Raw genomic sequence first — 23,532 nt, forward strand, 5'->3', positions numbered from 1 at the left:
ACACATGATTTATGCCTTGGATGTAATAGGTAATTCATCATCTGACTGGGGCACATTTTAAGGTAAAGAAGCAGAGAGAGGGTGAGAGTGTGGTATTGTTTGGTTTATCAGAAATAACAGTAGCAGTAAATTGAAAGCTTGATTTGTAGGCTGTTTTACTAAAACTATACTTCTCTTACACCATATCCTTCATTTTCTGTGCTGTGTTCAACTGGATAGCCTGTAATACTCTCTCTACCAGACGCGTGTGCACGCACACACACGCACACACACACACACACACACACACACACACACACACACACACACACACACACACACACACACACACACACACACCCTCGCACAAACACGTGTGTGTCTTCAAAGAGCAATGTTCTCATTAGCAGCAGTCCTCTGTTCAGACACTGATGTCTCTCTCCAGCTCTTTGCTTCTGTGTGTGAATCTATCTGACAAGCAAGCAATGCTCTGAAAATAAGAACACTAATACTCTTTACACCGATAATGACACTGATATTAAAATAGATTCTCATTACAGGTAATACTGATGATTCTCCTGCTGCCATATGCATGGCTTGTATGACAGGATTAGTGGAGGCTGTAGTACACAGATTATCAAAAGTAAAAATGGTCACATACACCAGATATACTGAACATGGAGATATATGTTCAGTATATCTCCATCTACCAGTGCAGGAATAAAAATATGTATTCTAGAGATAGTTTTATGATATGGAGAGGCTCCAACTCCATATTTTTGTACAATACCCTCAGCACTGACTGCAGCTCATATAGCTCATGTAGAGTATGGACAAGCAACAACTAAAAAATGAAGTCTGTGTCCAAGTGCCAAAGACTGCAGTTTCACCCATGACCACTTGAGGCACACTCCTAAAACAGCCTGTTTCTACAGGCAGGTCAAAGAAACTCTTTTGCGCTCTATAGCTAATTTCTCCCTTTTTAACAAATGCAACAGGGGTGAAATGTTTTATAGCTCAGCTCTTTAAGCGCCAGCCTCAATAAGCAGGGATCAGATCTCCAGGGCCTGTGCCCTTAATCTCCACCTCACACACACACTACACTCACCCTCTGGCTGTAGCTCAGGAGGTAGAGCAGGTCAACGACTAATCAGAAGGCTGGTAGTTCGTGGTCTTGGCTGCTTCGGTCTGCATGCCTTCAGTATCCTTAGGCAAGGATTGGTGAAGTTGCTCTCTGATGCATGAATGCAAGACAGAAAGCACTTCTGTGTAGAAAATTACTGCTTGTATGACAGGATGAACAAGATACATTGAATAAAGTGTTTTGAGTGCTTAAGTAGAGCAGAAAAGCTTTGTATCAGTACTGGTCCAAAATCTATGGCTCTACGGGAGGGCTCTCCTTCAAGCAACCTCGCCTCTATGACATAGGCTCCTTTGACTGACAGGTGGATGCCAAAACAAGTGGCTGTAGCTAGTAGCTGCCTGCGATACAGTTTTTTATTTTTCCTGTCTTTTGGCAGCATGCTTTGTAGCGATTTGGACCTTTTCTGATCTGCATGTTGATATGACAAAAATATAATGTCAGATGCCCGTATCAACACAACCTTCACTATTCATCTGGGATTGGCACAGCTATGAACCAGCTATGAAGTGAGGTCACTGAGGCCTTTTTTTAAAGAGTGAAAATTGGCACAAATCACTGTATGATGCGCCAGATGGCTTTTAGTTAGAATTCCTGTGGAGACTTTTTAGCAAAGTTATGGCCCAGCCTACTGTGTCTCTGATTGGGTTGAGTTCAGGGGGTTGTGTTGCCGCATGACTCATAATAAATGATAATTGGCTGGTTTAGGCATGAGGAGTCAATCAGAGGCACAGTAGGGCCAAAGTCATCGAATAAGTAGCTTTCCCCCCTCCTGCTATTTTATTTAAACTGAATTAATAATAAAGTTTTCTGACCACCAAAAACCCAGCATCACCAAACACTATACTCTGAACACAGCAAAATCTCCAGTGTTAAATTAACACTGGAGAGTGTCTATATGGGTCCACACCTCTAGTGTTAAATACAACACTGTTGAGTGTTAAATTAACACTTTTGACAGTGTTATATGTTTAGAAGTTGTCATGCGGCCGTGGTGCGCGGGCACGAAAGGATCCAGGCGCAGACTCCGAGCTAACAAAAAGACACTTTATTAAAACAACGAAAGGCGACCCGGGGAAAGTAGAGAGCAAAACAGAAACTAAAAATCCGGGGAAACAATGACACGAGGAAGCCGGGATCGGGACGGCGGGGGGCTGCAATAGAAAGGGGAGATGATTACTAGGGAGCCAGGAAGCGGGGAGAACATATCAGGACTGAGTTAGAGTAGGGGCTTACGATAGAACGGAACCGTGGGAGCTCGGGAGGGAAGTGTGGCAGTCCGTGGGGGCAGGAAGTCCGTGGAATGGTGAGTGGGCCAGGTGAGCACCGCGAGATCCAGTTGAGCCGGAGGACAGGCAGGTAGCAGACGCCGAGTAGAAACCACTGTGGAGATGACTACGGACTGGCGTGGAGCATCCGTCAGCGCCGGATTAAGTGGATCTCCGTGTAATCACCGGGATGGAGAGCAGGTGTGCTGGTGATGGCCCAGCCCGGGGGTGTGGCTACCCGAGCATCACGCATTCCACAGACACAGGACCACGGACCATGACAGAAGTAACCTAGTCAGTTTTGAAGATTAACAATGGCTAACACTGAGCAGTGCTGGTTTGCTAACACTGGAATATTTCTAACATTTTGAGTTATTTTCCAGTGTTAGCAAATCAGCACTGCTCAGTGTTAGCCATTGTTAATCTTCAAAACTGACTAGGTTACTTTTAAACATATAACACTGTCAAAAGTGTTAATTTAACACTCAACAGTGTTGTATTTAACACTCAGAGGTGTGGACCTATATAGACACTCTCTAGTGTTAATTTAACACTGGAGATTTTGCTGTGAACAGACAAAAAAACCCCATGAGGTCAGACACTGATATAAGTTAATGATTAACAATTTCTTGTTTGATTATACATGACGCTGTTAGAAAGTGGGATATAAGTGAGGTAATAGCCTCTGATGTCGAATGTGTAGATGTGATGATTTCATGCCATCTATTGCTATGCGGGAGCTTGAAGTGGAGAGGGTGAGCAGTTTTAGATACCTGGTCATCCACATCAGTGAGGACCTCACCTGGTCACTGAACACCACACAGCTGGTCAAGAAGGCTCAACAGCGGCTGTACTTCCTGAGGAGGCTGAGGAAATTTGGTATGTCGGCCAAGATCCTCATCAGGTTCTGCAGCTGCATTGTGGAGAGCACATTGACCAGCTGCATCACTACATGGTACGGCAACACTACTGCTATGGACTGCAAACGCCTGCAGAGAGTGACATTAACCTAACCGGGCATTTGTGTGTGGCAGCAAAGAATGTGAGTATTTCACAAGTTCAGGCATGCAACGCTACTATCAATATCACTTATGATCATTTCCAGCTGCATAGTTTTATTCCTGGACTCTAGTAGAGTAGCTTCGTCTGATTCACAGTCAGAAGTTATCCTTATTTATTAAATACTATGACTTTGTGCGGTCTGTCAGTTTATCCTCTGTCTGAAACAAGCTGCTTTAGCTTCTGCTAACTGGCTGCCTCTCACAAAATGCACAAACGAGAGTTTTGAACAGCAGGTGGGTGAGGCTTCATAGATATAGATAGCTGGCCCTAATCCTAATGGTATCATACAGAGCCAAGGGTAGAAAAAACTGTCTGAAACACACCAGTCAAAGACGTCTGAAGTGTAATGGATCGCCTATAAGCTTGTTTTAAAAAAAAAGCAGCTGATTGTGAACTTGTTTTGCTCTTTTACTTTCTTTGACTGGATCTTTCAAAGTGGTCAGAGGGATCTAAATCAATAATCTTCCATTACAGGACCACATTTTAATATACAGGTTACCTTTTGCTGTCTTCTTCTTTTCCTTCACACACCTCTCCGTTTCTCTCTCTTTACCCCGGCTACCTTTCTCCACCGTGAGCTGTCAGAAAGTACGCAATGACCGTGACACCCCGGTGTGCGTGTGTGTTTGTGTGTGTGTGGGGCCCAGGCTTCAGCTTTCTCATTATGATTCTAAATGTATCTGTCTGTCTAGTCTGGATGAATTAATAGGTTCCTTGGTGGCTTGGCTCGACACTCAAACACACACACACACTCGCAGAGCCACACATTGTTTGTCCAGCGATTCGTGCCTCAGGTTTGTTAATTGAATGTCTGTGTTCATGTAAGCGACCGTGAGAGGCATTGAGAGGATGCCACGGTGCATTAGGAAGACAAGCTGTGTGTGTGTACGGGTGTGCACCTGTGCGGGTATGTGTCTTGTAAATAGGATAGAATCCAGGGGACCTTGAACGCAGCCACTCCTGAGCTTCTAGCGAGACAAGACACAAACAAATCCTACAGAGGCGAGAAGGCCGCAGGTGTGTGTGTGTGTGTGTGTGTGAAACCCAGAGAAGCTTAATCACAGCCTGCCCTTGTTCCTCTTTTCTTACTTTGTCCACTTCTTTTTCACTTTCTCGTCCTCATTTCCTTTCTCTTTACTTCTCTTTCCTCTTGCCCTTCAGTTCTTTTGCTTTTTTCCCACCTCCCTACTCCCATTTTCAATATTCTCCTATTCCCATTTTCCTGTTTTCTAACTTGCTTATCTATGTGTCTCGTTCTTATCTTTTTCTTATTTGTCTTCACTTTATATCTCCTACTTTTTGTCAGTTATTTACCATTTTTCTGCCTCATTTTTCTCATTTTCTTTGCCATCTTAATCATCCTTCCCTTTTTAAAAATCGTTTTTGTTTTTATCTTCCCACTTGTCCCACCCTTTATCATTTCACCTTGCACACTTCCTCTTTCTCTTATTTCTTTTTTCTTCTCCTGTTCATCTTCCTCTAACTGTAACCTGACAGGTACAGTGCAGATCTTTTTCTCAGTGCTAATAAGTTACAGAGGCACAACTAAAACTGCTGGATTTGGACAAGCATTGAATGTTCTTTATTTCTCCTCACTTTTCCCTCTTTCCCTTTTTTGTAATTAGTTTTCATGACTTTCTTATTTTTAATTTCTATTTCTTTCTTGCTACAGTTGTTTGATTTCAAACTGCTCTTATTTCTTCTTCCAGGCTACAACTGTGTCATTTCCATTGTTCAAATCTTGGTTTTCTTTCTCTAGACTGCTCTCATTTTCTAATTTCTTTTTGTGCTCAGCCTCCATCTATCTTCCACTTTCTCCCTTTCTTTCCCTCTACCTGTTTTTTCTTCCTCTGAATCTTTTTTCTTTCTCTTGTGTTATTCTAGCCCTCTTTTTGTCTTTAGTATCTTTATTTTTTCTCTTCTTCTGTCCTCCACTTTCTTTTCTTTCCCACTGTCATCCACTCCCCATCTTTTCTCTACTCCAATATCTTCTTCATCTCCCCTCCTCTCCTCTCCTCTCCTCTCCTCTCCTCTCCTCTCCTCTCCTCTCCTCTCCTCTCCTTCTCATGCTTTGCGGTTAAAGCCACCAGGGGAAGTTCCACTAACACATCCTTACACATTCACATACACACATTCAAAGAGTCTGACTCCCAGCACTCTAATGGCCCCATTTAGACAATGTGTCGCATCAGCAAGTCGTATGGCTGAATAATGAGAAGAGGAGGAGGAGAAGGAGGACAAAAGAAGATGATTCGTTTTCCACATCACTCCATCCAGGCAGCTGCTTCACCGTAAATGTTGTTCTGTTACACACACCATCAACGCTGTGACCCTGCGAGTGTGCGTGTGTGTGTGTCCATTCATCCGCACTACATGCTGGGCTGTATGGTCGTTGAGAAAAAATATGGCCTCCGGGGATTTTGCTGAAGCTCCTGTGTTATGTTTATGATGCGGCGAGAGAGAGAGAGAGAGAGAGAGAGAGAGAGAGAGAGAGAGAGTAATAATATACATTCATTATATCTCTCACCCTCAAAGAAACTATTCCTTGCTCTGTCTCTCTCATGTATTACCCAAAGATGAAACTCACACTTTCTCTTTATCAAGTGAAATACACACACACAAGACTGAGAAATCTGATTCTCAGTCTCCCAAACAACAGGCATCTGCACTGTCTCATAAGTGATATATACTCCCTTTTAAACTCCACACACACTCCAAGCAGAGGTCTGACAGACAGAAAGTGCAGCTGTAGCTTTTTTTTTGTTTTTTTTTAAAGTCATTGCCACCTTGTGTTTTTCACCACCAGCTGTTCAGGAGCTGATTGGGATTTATGAGCTACATTAACATTTTATATCTTATTTTATAATGTTTGTATTTTCTGGAGACGTAAAGATTTTTGCAGAGTCGGTTGTTTCCTTTGTGCGACACTGTCTCTGGTACTTGTGATGAATAACATAAAGTTCGTTTTTGGTGACTTACACTGACAATTTGCTTCCTTACTGGTATGTTGAAGGGCCATATGGCTGCTTTCGCATAGCCCATCAACTGCAAACTGCATATGCTTTACATTATTCATGTCTACTTTCCAATGTGTTGTAAAAGTTTTAAAGTTTGCTTCCAGAACATTTTTTTCGCCCTCATTTTACTGTAAAACTGTTGTTTTGTGGTACTGCAGTTGAAAAATGTTTTTCTAGCTTCTCTAGTCATTAAAAAGAAGAACATTTCCGTGCAAGAAATGCCTAAATTTTCTGTGTTATATTCACAGATTTGTTCCATGCTCTTTCTATGTCGCTCTGGGAGTTGGGGGGGTATTTTCCAACCACCAAAATCATGAATGCAGAACAGTTCAGCAGCCAGCCATCAATTCTCAGATGTCAAAATGAATTGAATGCATGTTCATTACCACTTAGTAGTAAGTGACAAAAAAACTACAGGCAAGATGGATTACCTACTGTATCTCAAGTAGCTTTTTTTTTTTTTAAGTCTCTGCATATGATTTTCATACATTACTGATATGAGCTGATGCCAGTGTTTTTGAAGGTTAGAAAACTTGCATCAGTCTTGCATGGTGTACCAGAATTACAAATTAGGGTCGGGGTCTTTCTGTGTGGAGTTTGCATGTTCTCCCCGTGTTTGCGTGGGTTCTCTCCGGGTACTCCGGCTTCCTCCCACCGTCCAAAGACATGCAGCTTGTGGGGATAGGTTAATTGGATAATCCAAATTGCCACTAGGTGTGAATGTGTGAATGAAAGTGAGTGCGAATGGTTGTCTGTCCCATGTGTTAGCCCTGCGACAGACTGGCAACCTGTCCAGGGTGTACCCCGCCTTTCGCCCTATGACAGCTGGGATAGGCTCCAGCGCCCCCCGCGACCCTGAAAAGGATAAGTGGATGGATGGAATAGAATTCAACTTTATTGTCATTGCACATGTCACAAGTACAAGGCAACGAAATGCCCTATTGCTTATTGAATGCAAACAGTTTGTTTCTAGTTTGTCACACTTTTCACAGTTTGCAGTGTTTGCCGCTCTGCACACCTCTGCACTGCATACCTGTGACCTTCCAGTAACCACTTGCCAACTGGTCGGGGAATGTAAATTTTTCCCTCGTGGCCGGTGGTTGCCTCACGGTTGCTGACAGGTGTCTTGGCCTGTGTGACTGGGGCCTCTCTTTTTCATGCAATACTGCATTGACACATTTAATTGATCATCATGCTGGATGACTGACTTGATGACTAATTGCCTCATTGATCTGTTGACTGGCTAACAAGCTACATCCAAACTGGGCTTTTCACAATGCTGGCAGCAGTGCAACAATGCAATAATATGCATGTGTGAAAAGCTGTTATTTAGAGGTGTATTTGGCTGATTTGTGCCCTTAAATGTCTGTAACAAGAAGAGGAAAAGTGGTGCGCCCCTTTTCCATGTTTGTTTGTTTGGATAGTTCAGATTTAGAGCATCACATAATGAAGAATTACAACATCAAAGTACAAACCAAACAAGCTGCCGAGAGACAAAAATGCAGCGTTTAGTCACAAAATAAGCAGGCAGCAAAGAGGATGAAAAACTGAAGCACGGCCTTCATCTTGTTAAATACCAAAAAGCAGGAACTGAAAAGCTCTCTGAATCTCCCTTAAATAAAATGACCCCTAAAAGCTCTTCAGATGCTTTTAAAAAGCCCTCTGCTGTGAGCAGCAAAGAACATGTGTGAATAAATCCAACGTTCACTAGTTCAAATGTTCTGATGACTGATAAAATAGAAAAAGATAACTGTGAACCTGATGCTTTTTTTTTTTTAAGATTACATCACGTTGTTTCTTTTCTTATATGTCAAAGATGATTTTGAACACATGGTAGATCTTTTCATTGTGTTGACTGCCTCATGCATTTGCCCACTGCAAGCTAACTCGTTTCTACTGCACCGTTGTTCAGGAACCAGAAATTGCCATTTTAATCACATGTGTCCGCTAATTAACATGTCAGACTAATACAATGCTGGACTCTCATTCACCAAAACTGAAGCACAGACTTGTTGGAAGGGCTGTACCACACGGCAACCATATTTATCACTAGCACACAGCTAGCAGCTACGCGTGTCAGTCGAAACACTCACTATTAAGCCTGAGGAAAATCCAACATGAGTGAGTTAAAAAACAAAGTTTAGTCCTAATGCAGTTATTAAAAAAGGAGTGATGGGCTCTAAAGACAAGACACATTTTTATGCCACATTAAAACACATTTTTTTCATGGTCTAAGTTGGATGTTTTAGCACGGGCACCTCAGGGGAATGACTCCCTTTTGCAGCCTGTCTCAAGTGACCGTTTGGCACTTCTTGTTGGCTTCATTTTCAGCACCTAGGCTGATATAACTGAAATAAAACAGAGCAAACTGATTTATTTAATATTTTGATTTAACAAACAGAAACTGCATCTTCTGTCTTCTGTTATACCGCATCAAATTTGATGAGAGTGCATTTCTCTTTTACATGTGATCATTAGTTCTCTTTTTAACAGCTTTGACTGATTTCCAGATTTCAGATGCAGAGTGGGAGGACATGTTGGAGGGCTTTGATGAGCGGAGTTACCTGAGCGCTCGGCGCTGGAAGCCCGGAGACGACCCGTACACTCTGTACGCTTTCAACCAGAGAGAGAGTGAACGCATCCCCAGTGATCGAGCCCTGAGAGACACTCGACACTACAGGTACAAAACCACAGAGTGCAGTATATAAAACGAACATGCACAAGTATAAATGACAACACACAGAGAAGTCTGACACAATACAACGTGTGTTGTGTTAAAGACAACAGACGAGCTTGAGAAAGTGCAGATTCTTTGTAGCAAAATGTTTCTGCAGCACCTGAAAGACAAACCTCTGGAGGAATCTATTTATTACAGGCAGACTCTACAGAGTTATGTATAAATCTATCACAAGTTTGCATCCCTGCATAAAAGGAGAGCTTATCACACAAAACAAACTCATGTTGCCTGCAGGCATAAACAAACACATCAACAAACACACAACAACACCACAGATCAGCTTTTAGTATTACAGGTATGTGTGCGCACATAAGCGCGCACGCACCGAATTAAAGCAGCAACTCCTGGAGTTCGTAATGAATCCCCTATCTGTACTAAAACAAATTTAGATTATGGAACCAACACGTTTTCATAGAGAAACCACCAAATTACAATCCGCCTGTCCGCTAAGAAATTAAATTAAACCAAAATAGAAATCCTCTTAGCAGAGCGCCGTCTTCCTCTGTTGGAAAGACGCTCAGCAGGAAGATAAGGAGCTTGCCGCATTGACAGCAGCTCCCTACTTGTATATTTCAGGAGATAAAAACTTCCAGGCACTTGTAGAAGGCGTTCAGAGGTCCAGTGTTGTTGGTTGAGATCGTGTGGGATACACAAACACGGCTTTTTTGCTGAGATTCTGTTTCTATTAGGCTTTCACCAACAAAGCCACGTCTTTGCGTTGATATATAATTTTTTTCTTTTTACAATTTTTTTTTGAGTTTTGTTTCCTGGGTTTTTCTCACCCGGCCATAATTGATGTGCCTAGAAAGTCTGGGAGCAAAGTTTATCCACCCGACGTAGTTTCTAATGATTAACCCACACACTGGGTGGTCTGTTTGCTCCTTGATTTCAAAGCAGAACCAGCATTGCATCTAGTTTGCAAACTTTCTCTCGTGCTAAAAAAATAGTGCAAAATCTCTTTCTGACTGACGGAAATAACATTAAGCGAAGAAAAAAAAGCCATGCCAATGTTGAATCTGTCTTCATTTTAGATCAAAACAGTAAGTACCAAACTGCAGTACCAAAAGTTTTTCAGGAGTCTCTAAGCGGCAGTGAGATGCACTGGATCCACCTGAGTTGTGCAATATATCTTAGATCTTTAATTAAATCAGGGAATAACAGAAGCTGTGGGAACATAAAATGAAAAATGGAGTGAAAAGGATTTTTTTAACAGTTTATATATAGATTTATAGGTTTTTGCTATGCCCCCCCCCCCCCCTCTTTTTCCTAATTGACCTCAGTGACATGGAACTCTAATTATTGCTCCAGACCACATGGTCCCATAAATTAGACAGCATATCAGCTTCTTAGGTCCTTATGTAAAATCAAGCCTTAGAAATCTCGGTGTCGTATTTGACAGCTCGATGTCGCTCGAGCAGCATTCTAAGCAGCTGGTCCGAAACTGTTTTTATCATTTACGGAATATTTCTAAACCCAGACTAATGGTATCAAAGCTTGAACTTGAGATGATTATTCATGCTTTTATTTCTTCTCGTTTAGACTACTGTAATGGCCTTTTTACTTGTTTTAACAAATCAGCCTTAAATCGTCTTCAGACTGTGCAGAATGCTGCAGCACGTCTCTTAACAGGCACCAAGAGAAGATCGCATATCACTCCAGTCTTGGCCTCCCTTCACTGGTTGCCTGTAAATTTTAGGTTTCATTTTAAAATTTTAGTTCTAACCTTTAGGGCCCTACATGGTCAGGCTCCTCAATATTTATCTGACCTGCTGAAACCACATACATCTTCTCGGGCTTTAAGGTCATTAGATCAGAGACTGCTGGTGGTACCGCGCACTCGTTTTAAAACTCGTGGTGATCGGGCCTTTCAGACTGTGGCACCATGGTTGTGGAATTCTCTCCCACTGTCTCTTCGCTGCACGGACTCCATTGATTCTTTTAAGAAACAGCTGAAGACATTTGTATTTAGAAAAGCATTTGATTAATTTCTTCTTATGCTGTTTTATAGTTTTATTGTTTTACATTGTTTTATTTACTGTTATATTGTTTTTATATTCCCATTTCCTGTGTTGTAAAGCACTTTGTGATTTTTATCTGTGAAAAGCGCTATATAACTAAATTTTACTTACTTCCTTCAAACATCGGGGAAAACTTACTTGATAATGGATAATGGATTTGAGTGTAGCTTTAGGTCATGCCCTTCTATGCATCCAGTTGACAAATGTTCAACATGCTACTTTCTTCAGACATTCGTTATGCTGTTTAAGCTCCTTCAGCTTGCTTAAAGTGTGTCTACAAGCTGCTTTGCAACCCATCTTCATCCCAGTTCTGTTCTCTTTGAGGGTTTTGGTGCTGCTCATGGAGGGGCGTTGATGTCCCATACCACAAAACATGATTACAGATCGCAATCCTTTTCATTTTTTTCATGATTTTTTTTACTAGTATATGTATAGTATATTACTTCGTAGTATATGAAGTACATGTCCAGCTTGAACATCCGTTGTCCTGTTTTGCACATGTGTATGTGAGCCAGTGTTTGCTGTGTGATTAACCTCCTAAGACCCGAACTCTTCCACAGCATGCATTTTTAATTTCTCTTTGATATTTGGGCATATTGGGGCGCGATGAATGTAAAAACAAAGAATTTTTTACCTTATTTTTGTTTTTAAGAAAAATGAGAGCCACATATGAGGATATTCGTTTAAAATTTTGATAGAACAGTAGCAGTATAATGTCCTTGTAAGTGGATATCAGGCCCTTGTAGAGCAAAATTAAGTAGTTTGGTCTAAATTACCCAAAATGTGATGTCCACATATGTGGACCCCAGGTCCTAGGAGGTTAAAGGTTACAAGGCAGCTCATGGTGACCCAGCTCCCTAAGAGGAAGCTGCATGTGGGTGTTTGTTGGGTGACTGTTGGTTTTGGCAGTCGTGCTGAACATGGTCATGTCCTGATTGGTTGCTGCTGCTGTGGCTGATGGTGATGAGCACAGCAGGTTACAACCTCACAGGCTATAATCTGTTAGCGTAGCCGGCATGTACATCACTGTGTGCGGATGTGTTTTGACGTGTGATGAGGAGATTGATGTCTGACTCAGTCATAGCTTGTCTGCTGCTTCCAACACTGACTGTGTGCGCGTGTGTGTCTGTGCACAAGTGTGAGTATTTCTGAGTGTTTATCCATATGTGCACGCTAATGTGCGTAAGTGCACATTGTGCCGATCGTTTGCATCATCTGCTGTGCTACCGGAGGAGGGAAATTCACTGTCGAGCTGACATAAGGCGACTGAGAAATGTGTGAGTTGTGTGTCTCATTGTGTGTGTGTGTTAGAAAAGTGAGAAGGATGTGTAGGAAGGGGGGACCAGGGATACGCTTACACATTAATCTGTTAGCAGGGAGGTAGGGGGCTGATGGTGCTCATTTATCTCATATAGGACAGCGAAGTGTGCGTGTCTGTCTGCACGCATGTGTGTGGATGGGGAGGGGGGTTGCTGTTATGTGATTATCTGTTAACTCAGTTACCTTGTAGCTGTAGATCACAGGAGCACTTGGCAGGGGAAAATGAAGGCGCCTCATCCTCTTTTAGGCTTGGAAAAAAGAAGAAAAACTGCAGTAAAATCTTTGACTGTAGCTACTGAGGTATTCTTAGAAACACCTTCTTTTCTACTGCAGAGTCATGGAGGTACTTCCTACACCTTGGCAGGGTTCCCAAGAGGAACTATTTGGCTTAAATTAAAGGTGGTGTGAGGGCTGGTGGGAAGGAAATTGGATAAGACAAGACAAACGGATATGGGAATGATGCAGCTGGGAACTGCGTGCCGTGTTTGAATGTTAACCTTATCTTAGGTGTTTGATTCAATGCCAAATATTTTCTGTTCTCACCTTTCACAAAAATAAGCACAGGTTTAACAACTTTGAGGTTTTGATACCATGGTGATGTATGCTTGTTCCCATTACTTCTATGTGCAGAAATGTAAAAAAAAAAAAAAAATCCAAAACAGACAAGAAAAGCATTTCCATTTTGTCTAGTGAACATATTTATATGTTCAGAAATATTTCTGCTTATGCTGAAAATCAGTGGCCCCATCTAAAGAAACCAAGTCCAAGGAAATTGACTGACAGGCCATCTCTCTAAAGAAGCAACTCAGCAATGAACCTTGAAAGCTAAATAGAAAGACACAAAACCAAGAAGAATTTTAGATTACCACTCTAAAGGAAAGCACCAGAAGCGAAAACACAGCAGGTTTAGTGAAGCTGCTTCAGGTCTGTTATTTTCCCAGTGGGGACAAGGATAAGCTAAAGATTAGAGAAGCAAGCTTTTGACCTGAAGATGCTAGGTTCCATATTGCCTGCAGGCTTGGAGAGATCAGGAATCTATAAGATCCGTAACCCCTGATGGTAAGACTGTGGCTGCGACCACAGAGATGAATGCAGTGCAGGTGGAAATTGTACGATTTCCGAGTTTGTGTATACAGGGGGTAAATGTGTCGGCAAGAGAGATGCAGTTGGTAAACTATAATAGATGATTACTTAATATATGATTGCAAGGTGATGGAGTGGTTAGCACTATTGCCTCACAGTGAAAAGGTCCTGGGTTAAAATCTGGGTGCTTGTAAGTACCCCACCTCTTACCCCGGTCCCAGCTGGTTGCAGCAAATGGTTGCTCCTCCCTGAGCCTGATTCTGGTGGAGTTTTCTTAATGGTAAAAGGATGTTTTTCCTTCCTGGTGTCACCAAGTGCTTGCTCAGATGCGGTCGTGTGATTGTTAGGGTTTTATCTCTATTATTGTAAGGTCTTTACCGCACAGGATAACGTGCCTTGAGGCAACAGTTGGTGTAATTTGGCATATATAAATAACATTGAACTGAAAAGTATTTTTGAGGTTGGGCTGCTTTCACCAACAATGCCAAAGCCTAGCACTGAAAACTAAGGCTACTCAATTAGCCCTAATCTTCAATTAACCGGAAGGCAAAAAGCACAGTGACAATTATTTCATGATCTTGAGTATTTAACATCATTAATTATGAACTCACTGAATTTATTAAAAACGTAATAAATGAAAAATGTGGTGGCTGATTCAGTTCAATCTTTGACCAAAGTCTGCCTTGGTAGAGCCACCTATACCTGCTGATCTCTTCAGCAGGATGTCTGCAGATGCAGACAGGGGCAACAAGAGGCCAAGGAAGCAGCTGACTTAGCCCAAGTTGACACCATTGCAACCACGAGCTTTTCATCCTCGAGGTTTAAAAAGGGAAGCTGTGTTCTTTATTTATAAGGTTTTTAGCAAAAACAAAAAAGAAAGAGGTCACAAAACAGTTGCAAAAGGGTAATTGTTTCATTCCTGTTATCTTATTTTCATAATCACTAAAAGCCAAAATTATAATTGAAATTAAAATCTGATTAAACAGCCAGCTCTACTGAAGGTAACTCTGGGCTACAGTGTGGTTAGTATATTTTATACATTAATTTTGCAGCTGTATGAATCTCACATTGATCCTCAAGCTGTTTGTTGTTTGTGTCTGTGCGTTGCAGAGTCACTGCATTAAGAACAGTGGTGTTCAGGTTGGTAGGGGGTCCAGAGAGGTGTGGAAAACAATTTCTTTTGAAGCAGTGTTTTGTATATTTATTTATTTGTATTTTTGAAGGGAAGGCAGGATGTCCAGGTTGTTACTGCGTATGGGGGGAGTGCTTCTGTCTCTATCTTGTGTTTGACGGTGGAACAGTGGAGTGTATGCAAGAGGAAAGAAATGAGAAGAGAGCTACAAACAGCTTAAGCAAAGATAGGAAGATAGAAGAGAGAAGGTGATAAGAGAAAGAGGAGGAAGAAAAGTCAAGTGGAGATTAGGGAAGGGAGAGAAGGGGAAGTGGTAGAGGAGGAGACTATAGGGGAGATGGGGGGAGATGCCACAAGCTGCTGAGAGGAGAGATAATTGCCACATGCAGAGCTGAGGAAGCTGTGTATGTGTTGGGGTGTGTGTGCTTGTGTGCGTGTGTGTATAAACCACTCCACTTCAGTGCGCTGCTATTATCTCGGTGAACAGGGGAACCTCCCTCTGTCTGCTCTCCGGCAGACAGTCTATAAGCCCAACAGCCGCTTCGCTGCAGGGATTAGATCCAAGTAGGGAGACAATGGGCTGATACAGTACAGGGAGGAAACATGTCCTACAGTTATGCACAATAGGTTGATATGGCAACAGGAAGTGTGTAAGAAAAATGTTTTAATGCGTGAGTAGACAACAAAAAGTGATGTTCAGTGCAAGACAAGTTGTTAAAAAACAAACTTTTATGTATTGAAGAAATATCGAAAGCACTTTTATCAACATGCCATAGAGAGAAATATCATCTGTATATACTGTCTCACTATCTTCAAATGCAGAAAATATGCATAAATATATTTTACACATTTTGTTCCACTGACTTCACTTTTATACACTATTTGTCAAAACTATTCGCTCGTACGCCTTCACACTCATTTGAGCTGAAGTAGCATCCCATTCATAATTCATAGGGTTTAATATGATGCCGGCCCACCCTTTGTAGCTTTAACTCTTCTGGGAAGAGTTTAGGGGTGTGTTTATGGGAATTTTTGCCATTCTTCTAGGAGTAGTTTCGTGAGGTTAGACACTGATGTTGGACGAGAAAGCTTGACTTTCAGTCTCCACTCTAATTCATCCCAAAAGGGTTCTGTCGGGTTGAGGTCAGGATTTTCTGCAGGCCAGTAATGTTCTTCCACATCAAAGTTGCTTATCTATTTCCTTGTGGACCTTGCTTTTTACACTGGTGGGCAGTCATGTTGGAACAGGAAGGTTTCCATCCCCAAATTTTTCCCGCAAAGTTGAGAGTATGAAATTGTCCAAAATGTGTTGATATGCGAAGCATTAAGAGTAACTTTCACTGGAACTAAGGGGCCTGAAAAACAACCCCACACCATAATACCCCATCCAACTTTACATATTCATACAAGTACCGTTCTCCAACCGCTAAACCCAGAGTCATCCATCAGATTGCCAGATGGAGAAGCCATGAAGCTCTCTGCACACTGTTCTTGAGCTAATGTGAAGGGCACATGATGTTTGGAGGCCTGTAGTGGTTGAATCTGCAGAAAGCTGGCGACACCTGCGCACTATGCACCTCAGTATCCACTGAAAGTGGAACTGTGTGTGGAACTGTGGAATATTTATTAGTGAGGAAATTTCATGACTGGACATGCTGCACAGGTTCATGTTTTGTTTTTATTTATTTTATTTATTTTATTTTTTAACCAGTGTTTTTCTATATCACAGGAAGTATTTTTATTTCTTTTTTTTCTTTTCTTTTCTTTTCCTTTCTTTTTCTTTTTTTTTCATGCGTTTTAGGTTAAAAGACCTCACCATGTGGTTGAAAGAATGTTGGAAACATTGTTTGGCTGTCTGTTGAATATCCTTTCCTTTAGTTTCTCACATGGAGCAGCTTCCTTTAGATTTTTCGTACATGATCTTTTTATTAATTAGAACAAAAAATAGAAACACAAAATACCAAAGGGCTGATTGTTTGGAAATTAAGTTCAACATGCAGGCAACAAAAAGTGTCTGAAAGCATTTTGGATGCAGAAATGCTGCATTATACTTACATTGCAGTTTTGCTGTTAAACCATGACCATTTTTGACTATGGACACACTTTTACTGTTGCAAAGGTATTTTTTGGGTTTATTTTTGCACAAGACAAGATTTATTTAAGTATTTTAGGTCAAACTCCTGCACGTTTGCTTTATTTTGTTACCTGAAAAATTTAAAATACAGTATTATGACAAGCCCTCTGCTGTCTTGGAAGGAGTTACAGCCTCCTCTTTAAAAGGTCATCCTCCAACTCACCCATTTGGTCATTGCCCTCTTGTCTGTTATGTACTTGACACAAACCGTCTTTGGTGATTACTTTTTTGTTAGTTTATCTTCCTATTTCTATTATACTCATTTGTCTGTGCTGTCAGTTATCAGGCAAGGCCCTAGGGAGAAATAATGGTATTAAAGTGGTTCCACAGTCAGCCACATTGAAGCTGGTGTAAAAACATTAAAAATGTGTAAAACTATCATCCTTTCTGTCCTCTGAAGCACATCTGAACAACACACACTGCGTAGCACACAATTTGTCATTTTCTTTGTTTTGCCTCAGTGGAAGATGTGATAACGCTCCAGTGTTTTGTTGTTACTGCTCCAAAATGGAGGCATCTCTCCTGCAACCAGACAGTGCTGCAGGGAGAAAAAACCCAACAGTCCATTCAGTCACTTACTAATTATTTGATTACATTTTGACCCTGTGATGCTCAAACACTTATTACTAACTAGATCATGCAGTCGTTCAGCACTGCCCTGCCTGTGCGTGTGAACGTGTGTGTTACATGTGCACACTGGCGTCAGTGTCCTTTCACACTCAGTCGGCTACTTAGTCATATTTCCATGAATCACAACAAGCAGCTAAACATTAATCACTGTATTAGCTCTGGTGCCTCCCACGCTAACACTTGTCATCCTTCTCAGATCACAAGCCTCGAAAATACACAAAGAAAAAATCCCTCTGAACTCTGACACTAAATGATTTTTATTATCTCTTGTCAGGCTTGCTTATTTGATTACCTGCTCTGGTGATGAATGATCAGAGTCTGGTATCAAAAGCAGATGGAAGAAACATAAAACAACCTCGAGGCTTACATTTTCTTTATATCGATGTTCTACGAAAATGCTTGGATGTGGAGAAAAAAAAATACAGGTCTGACCTCCAAAAAGTATAAACACCACCCACTGCATTACTTTATTTGCTTCTTCCCAGTAAGCACAGATTTGGTGATTTGTAACACATTAGATGTCTAGACTTTTAAAGTGGAAGCACTTGACTATAATATCATCAGTCTTCTTGCAGACCTTCAAATAACCGCCTACTGGTTAGATTTATTGGTCATTCATGTAAGTCAGGTGGTGTGTCCATTGACAAAAAACTGAAGTTTTCTTGTTGATTGAATATTATCCTTTCAACCAATCAATCGAGTTTACAGAGGGTTGATGTTTTTGTTGTTGGCATGAGTTTTGCACTGGACAAATGTCCCTGCAATAATAGATACAGAGATAATGCAGAGACAAACACAACAATTATATGATCCCCCCCCCCCCCCCCCCAAGCTCTTTGGCGACTGTGGGAAGGAAAAACTCCCTGTTAACAGGAAGAAACCTCCAGCAGAACCAGGCTCAGGGAGGGGCGGCCATCTGCCGTGGCCGGTTGGGTGAGAGAAGGAAGGCAGGATTAAACACATTCTGTGGAGGAGATTAATAACAAGTACTTGTTATTTAAATTATTGTAATCATTAGGTTGCAAAGCAAAGTTACAGATGTTGTACATTTTATGCTGGGTAACAAAAAAAGTATAAAAGAATGAGTATATAGTTTATTTATAAAAACCTGATTTTCTTGATGAAATGTGGAGGATGAGTTCAGTAGCCGCACAGCCTGAGTGTGTTAAAAAGCGTGGTACTAGGGTGATAAGTCCTTTTCCTACTCCTGGCTCCTTATCTTTCCATCTATGGTGTGTGTTTCTTGTATGGTTGTGTCCCAATACAGGGAGTGCAGAATTATTAGGCAAATGAGTATTTTGTCCACATCATCCTCTTCATGCATGTTGTCTTACTCCAAGCTGTATAGGCTCGAAAGCCTACTACCAATTAAGCATATTAGGTGATGTGCAACTCTGTAATGAGAAGGGGTGTGGTCTAATGACATCAACACCCTATATCAGGTGTGCATAATTATTAGGCAACGTCCTTTCCTTTGGCAAAATGGGTCAAAAGAAGGACTTGACAGGCTCAGAAAAGTCAAAAATAGTGAGATATCTTGCAGAGGGATGCAGCAGTCTCAAAATTGCAAAGCTTCTGAAGCGTGATCATCGAACAATCAAGCGTTTCATTCAAAATAGTCAACAGGGTCGCAAGAAGCATGTGGAAAAACCAAGGCGCAAAATAACTGCCCATGAACTGAGAAAAGTCAAGCGTGCAGCTGCCAAGATGCCACTTGCCACCAGTTTGGCCATATTTCAGAGCTGCAACATCACTGGAGTGCCCAAAAGCACAAGGTGTGCAATACTCAGAGACATGGCCAAGGTAAGAAAGGCTGAAAGACGACCACCACTGAACAAGACACACAAGCTGAAACGTCAAGACTGGGCCAAGAAATATCTCAAGACTGGTTTTTCTAAGGTTTTATGGACTGATGAAATGAGAGTGAGTCTTGATGGGCCAGATGGATGGGCCCGTGGCTGGATTGGTAAAGGGCAGAGAGCTCCAGTCCGACTCAGACGCCAGCAAGGTGGAGGTGGAGTACTGGTTTGGGCTGGTATCATCAAAGATGAGCTTGTGGGGCCTTTTCGGGTTGAGGATGGAGTCAAGCTCAACTCCCAGTCCTACTGCCAGTTTCTGGAAGACACCTTCTTCAAGCAGTGGTACAGGAAGAAGTCTGCATCCTTCAAGAAAAACATGATTTTCATGCAGGACAGTGCTCCATCACACGCGTCCAAGTACTCCACAGCGTGGCTGGCAAGAAAGGGTATAAAAGAAGAAAAACTAATGACATGGCCACCTTGTTCACCTGATCTGAACCCGATTGAGAACCTGTGGTCCATCATCAAATGTGAGATTTACAAGGAGGGAAAACAGTACACCTCTCTGAACAGTGTCTGGGAGGCTGTGGTTGCTGCTGCACGCAATGTTGATGGTGAACAGATCAAAACACTGACAGAATCCATGGATGGCAGGCTTTTGAGTGTCCTTGCAAAGAAAGGTGGCTATATTGGTCGCTGATTTGTTTTTGTTTTGTTTTTGAATGTCAGAAATGTATATTTGTGAATGTGGAGATGTTATATTGGTTTCACTGGTGAAAATAAATAATTGAAATGGGTATATATTTGTTTTTTGTTAAGTTGCCTAATAACTATGCACAGTAATAGTCACCTGCACACACAGATATCCCCCTAAAATAGCTAAAACTAAAAACAAACTAAAAACTACTTCCAAAAACATTCAGCTTTGATATTAATGAGTTTTTTGGGTTCATTGAGAACATGGTTGTTGTTCAATAATAAAATTATTCCTCAAAAATACAACTTGCCTAATAATTCTGCACTCCCTGTAACATTACATGTTTCCAAAGGGTTCTGATCATTTCACATGTTTCTGTGAGATCATCCACTGACGGTTGTGTGGTGGTGATGTAGATTTGTTTCTGTTCATCAGTCTTGGTCAAATAAACCAGATTGCATCCAAAGTCTACCTATTTTTTTGCTCACTGTGTGCAGCATTGCAATTCTAGGAATCATGGCTTCAAACGAAAGCGTCTGAAGCCCACTTGTTATTCTGAGCAAAGATGAGTTCTCTCAATATCGAATCCTGGCTCAGTTACAGGTTTTGAGGGGGCAGTTCATAGCACTCTCAAACACTTCATGGCAACTGGATCAGTTGTACCCAAAGCACGATCGGGCAAACTAAAAGACCTTGCACTATCAGAGGATCAATAACACAAACATTGTTCACTAAGATACAAAAAAAATCACCTTCATCTCAGAAAAAAGATTTACTAAATAAAGAATGGAAGAACTTTGATGGTTTAATAATGAGGAATAATTGATATAAATGTTAGATTTCATTTGCAAGAGATTCGCAATTTGCATAATTTTATTGTATATTAAATTATATATGCAAAGACATGCAGTTAGTGGGGTTAGGTTTCTGGATTGGTGCAAAAGGTACCCCGCCTCTCACCCTTTGTCACCTAGGAAGGCTCCAACCCCCTTCTGACCCTGAATTGGATAAGCGGGAGGAGGGATGGATGGAATAAGTTATATTCATAACGATATTATATTTTATTAACTGTAACTCTGTGTTATAGTCACTGAGTTATTATTCTTCATTAGAAATATAATATTGTTTCTTTCATCATTAGAAATATCTACGCAACATTTTTTCCCCCCTAATGTTAGGCTTTAAGTAGCAAAGATGCTAATATGCACCACATGTTTTAAAGTACTTTGAGGCAGGTTCCTGTGTCCTCCAATGTTCCCAGTTTATCCTGAATTCCAGTCCAGGATGTTCCCCAGTCAAAAAACACCAGTGGTTCCTCTTAAGTGTGCCACTGTTTACACTGGGTCTAACGAACAGCACAAACCACAGCAGAAAGCTCTCTGTGAGGCGAGGAAATCCCCTTGGTGTATTGTGGGTAATCTGCTGATGTGGAACCTGAGCTGCGAAGCACCCCGGTGCTCTACAACAGCGCAGAGTGACAGTGATGCTAAGCAGCTTTACCACAGCTAGCGTCTCAGCTAACCGTCCTGCTCTGTCTCTGAGATGAATGTGTGTCGAAACAATCACCGAGCAGACGACATTACAAGTGTATCTGCTCTGATACCTGATTAGATTTGTTTGACTTTTCTTTAGCCTCTGTGCTTTTGGATTCTGCCCTTTTTTTTTTTTATCCCAGCTGCTGCTTTTCTTTGGCATCTTTTGCTCTGTTGATGAGTGCAGAGAATTACGGGGATTTACATTATGAGAAAAATACGCTGCATGTTTGAAACATGAGGCAGAGCTGCGCCTTGAAATAGACTGATGGTGGATTTGAGTGAAGCTCTGATGTCTCATTGATTTCACCTCTTAAATCCACTTTTCAGCTGTGAAGGTGAGATGCAGAAGAAGAAGAGGAAGCAGATTAAAAAGTTTTTAAGTCCTCGTATATTTTGGGCATGAATGGTAAAATGTAAAAAGCCGCCCGGTCTGAAACACACAGTGGCTGGTGTTGTGTTTTGCACTGCTGCATCTATTGTGTTATTTTAGTGTTTCATGTCTCTCAGATAAAGCAAGCTGAAGAAAAGTGTTGTAGCTATAAAAGTGCTGCGTAAATCTCATCACAACACTACAAGTTAAGCCAAAACTGATTATATCTTCTGAACCCCCAAACCCATCTGGAGGTTTGGAAGATTATAAACAGGAAGAAGGGAAATCATTACTAAAAGATTAATTGCGATTATGCAATAAAAAAATAACTCTTTCCTTTTGGGCTAGGTTAATTAAATTGCTTGTTGTGCAGCACTACTTTTGGGTTTAATTGTGCCATAGAAATAAACTGACTTGACAAATTTACTTGATTTAAGTCAACCAATGGGGGATGCAAGGAAGTATACCTTTGTTTTAGGTCATTTGATTCCCAATCATTGGTAGTAGATTACAGTGGGTCCAGAATTTGTGGGAGTACGTTTGGATACATATGCTTTTCATATCAGGTACAAATGGTTTGTTTTCAGTTCTCAAACTTGTCAGACTCTTTGGTTGGTTCTCACAAAAGAACAAAAAAGAACCGTAATTACCCGTGAAACACACACACACTGATGGAGGCAGTTCTATGCATGTGCATAGAGCTTTCTTTGAGCTTAAAAAAAGGATTACATAGAATGTGATCTTTTTGGCTATTCCTCCTTAACCCAAGTGCAGAAATACACAAGGGTGAGCCAGAGGATCAAGCTGAGTGACAGTTTGATTGAGCTTTTATACAGGTGCAGTGCTTGATTGGAACACAGGAGTCAGGCACTGGTCAATTCAGCCATGGTGGAAGGCTAGATGAAGGATAGACAATGAAAATGATGAGCTCAGCAGGAGCTAAATGGAGGAACCAATCAGGAATAGGGTCTTATACATAATTAATTTGCGTGCAAGATAAAATAGTTCATCACGCTGTGAGGGGTTGGAACATAATGACCTAGGACTGGAAGAGATCTCAACACTCTGGCTGATCTGTAGATGGAAAAATGAAAACCTGACGACAGGATCGCATCGATAAATGTACAGTTCAGCCTGGCCTTCTTGTGACCTGCACACCAGTGTAACCAATCAGTATTAAAAACAAATTAATTTAATTTCATGCTCTGAAATATGGTAATTATGATATTATTTGATAGTTAACTGCAGAATTTATGTAATATCTACCTACACAATGTGAATGGGGCCACATAATGGCACAGTGTGTGTGTGTTTGTGGATTTGTGTGTGTCACAGGGGTTGCGGCAATCATCGATTGGTCCAGTCACGTATTGATCCATCTTCATCGATTGGCTGGTGTAAGTGCCTGTCAACCATCCTGTCACTGCCACTCCTCACTTGAAGGATTGCTGTTACATCCACTACTTGTCGTCCTCCTGTGCTGAGCATGTGTGTGTATTACTCTTGTGCTGTGCAGCTCCTTTTGTCTTCTTTTTCTGATCATTTTCTCCTCTCCTTACCTTCTCCATCTCCTTCCCCCCTTTTACTTCTCTCCGCCATTTTCTCTCATT

At 41.4% G+C, this 23,532-nt stretch overlaps 1 protein-coding gene and 1 long non-coding RNA gene across 4 annotated transcripts in view; one reads left to right on the forward strand and one right to left on the reverse strand.

Moving 5' to 3' along the window:
• Positions 1-23,532, forward strand: part of galnt14 (UDP-N-acetyl-alpha-D-galactosamine:polypeptide N-acetylgalactosaminyltransferase 14 (GalNAc-T14)) — a 241,706-nt gene that overhangs the window by 35,391 nt on the left and 182,783 nt on the right. For all 3 annotated transcript variants that reach the window (XM_026142693.1, XM_026142694.1, XM_026142695.1), the window contains exon 2: positions 8,978-9,147. In XM_026142693.1, coding sequence (XP_025998478.1) covers positions 8,978-9,147 — 170 coding nt within the window. The remainder of the gene's footprint in view (positions 1-8,977; positions 9,148-23,532) is intronic.
• Positions 2,154-2,666, reverse strand: LOC113006625 (uncharacterized). The gene is made up of 2 exons (XR_003269787.1): positions 2,357-2,666; positions 2,154-2,274 (listed from the first exon to the last, which is right to left on the reverse strand). It is a non-coding gene; the product is annotated as an uncharacterized LOC113006625 (long non-coding RNA).

Source organism: Astatotilapia calliptera, chromosome 15, assembly GCF_900246225.1.
Source record: "Astatotilapia calliptera chromosome 15, fAstCal1.2, whole genome shotgun sequence".
NCBI classification, from domain to species: Eukaryota; Metazoa; Chordata; class Actinopteri; order Cichliformes; family Cichlidae; genus Astatotilapia; species Astatotilapia calliptera.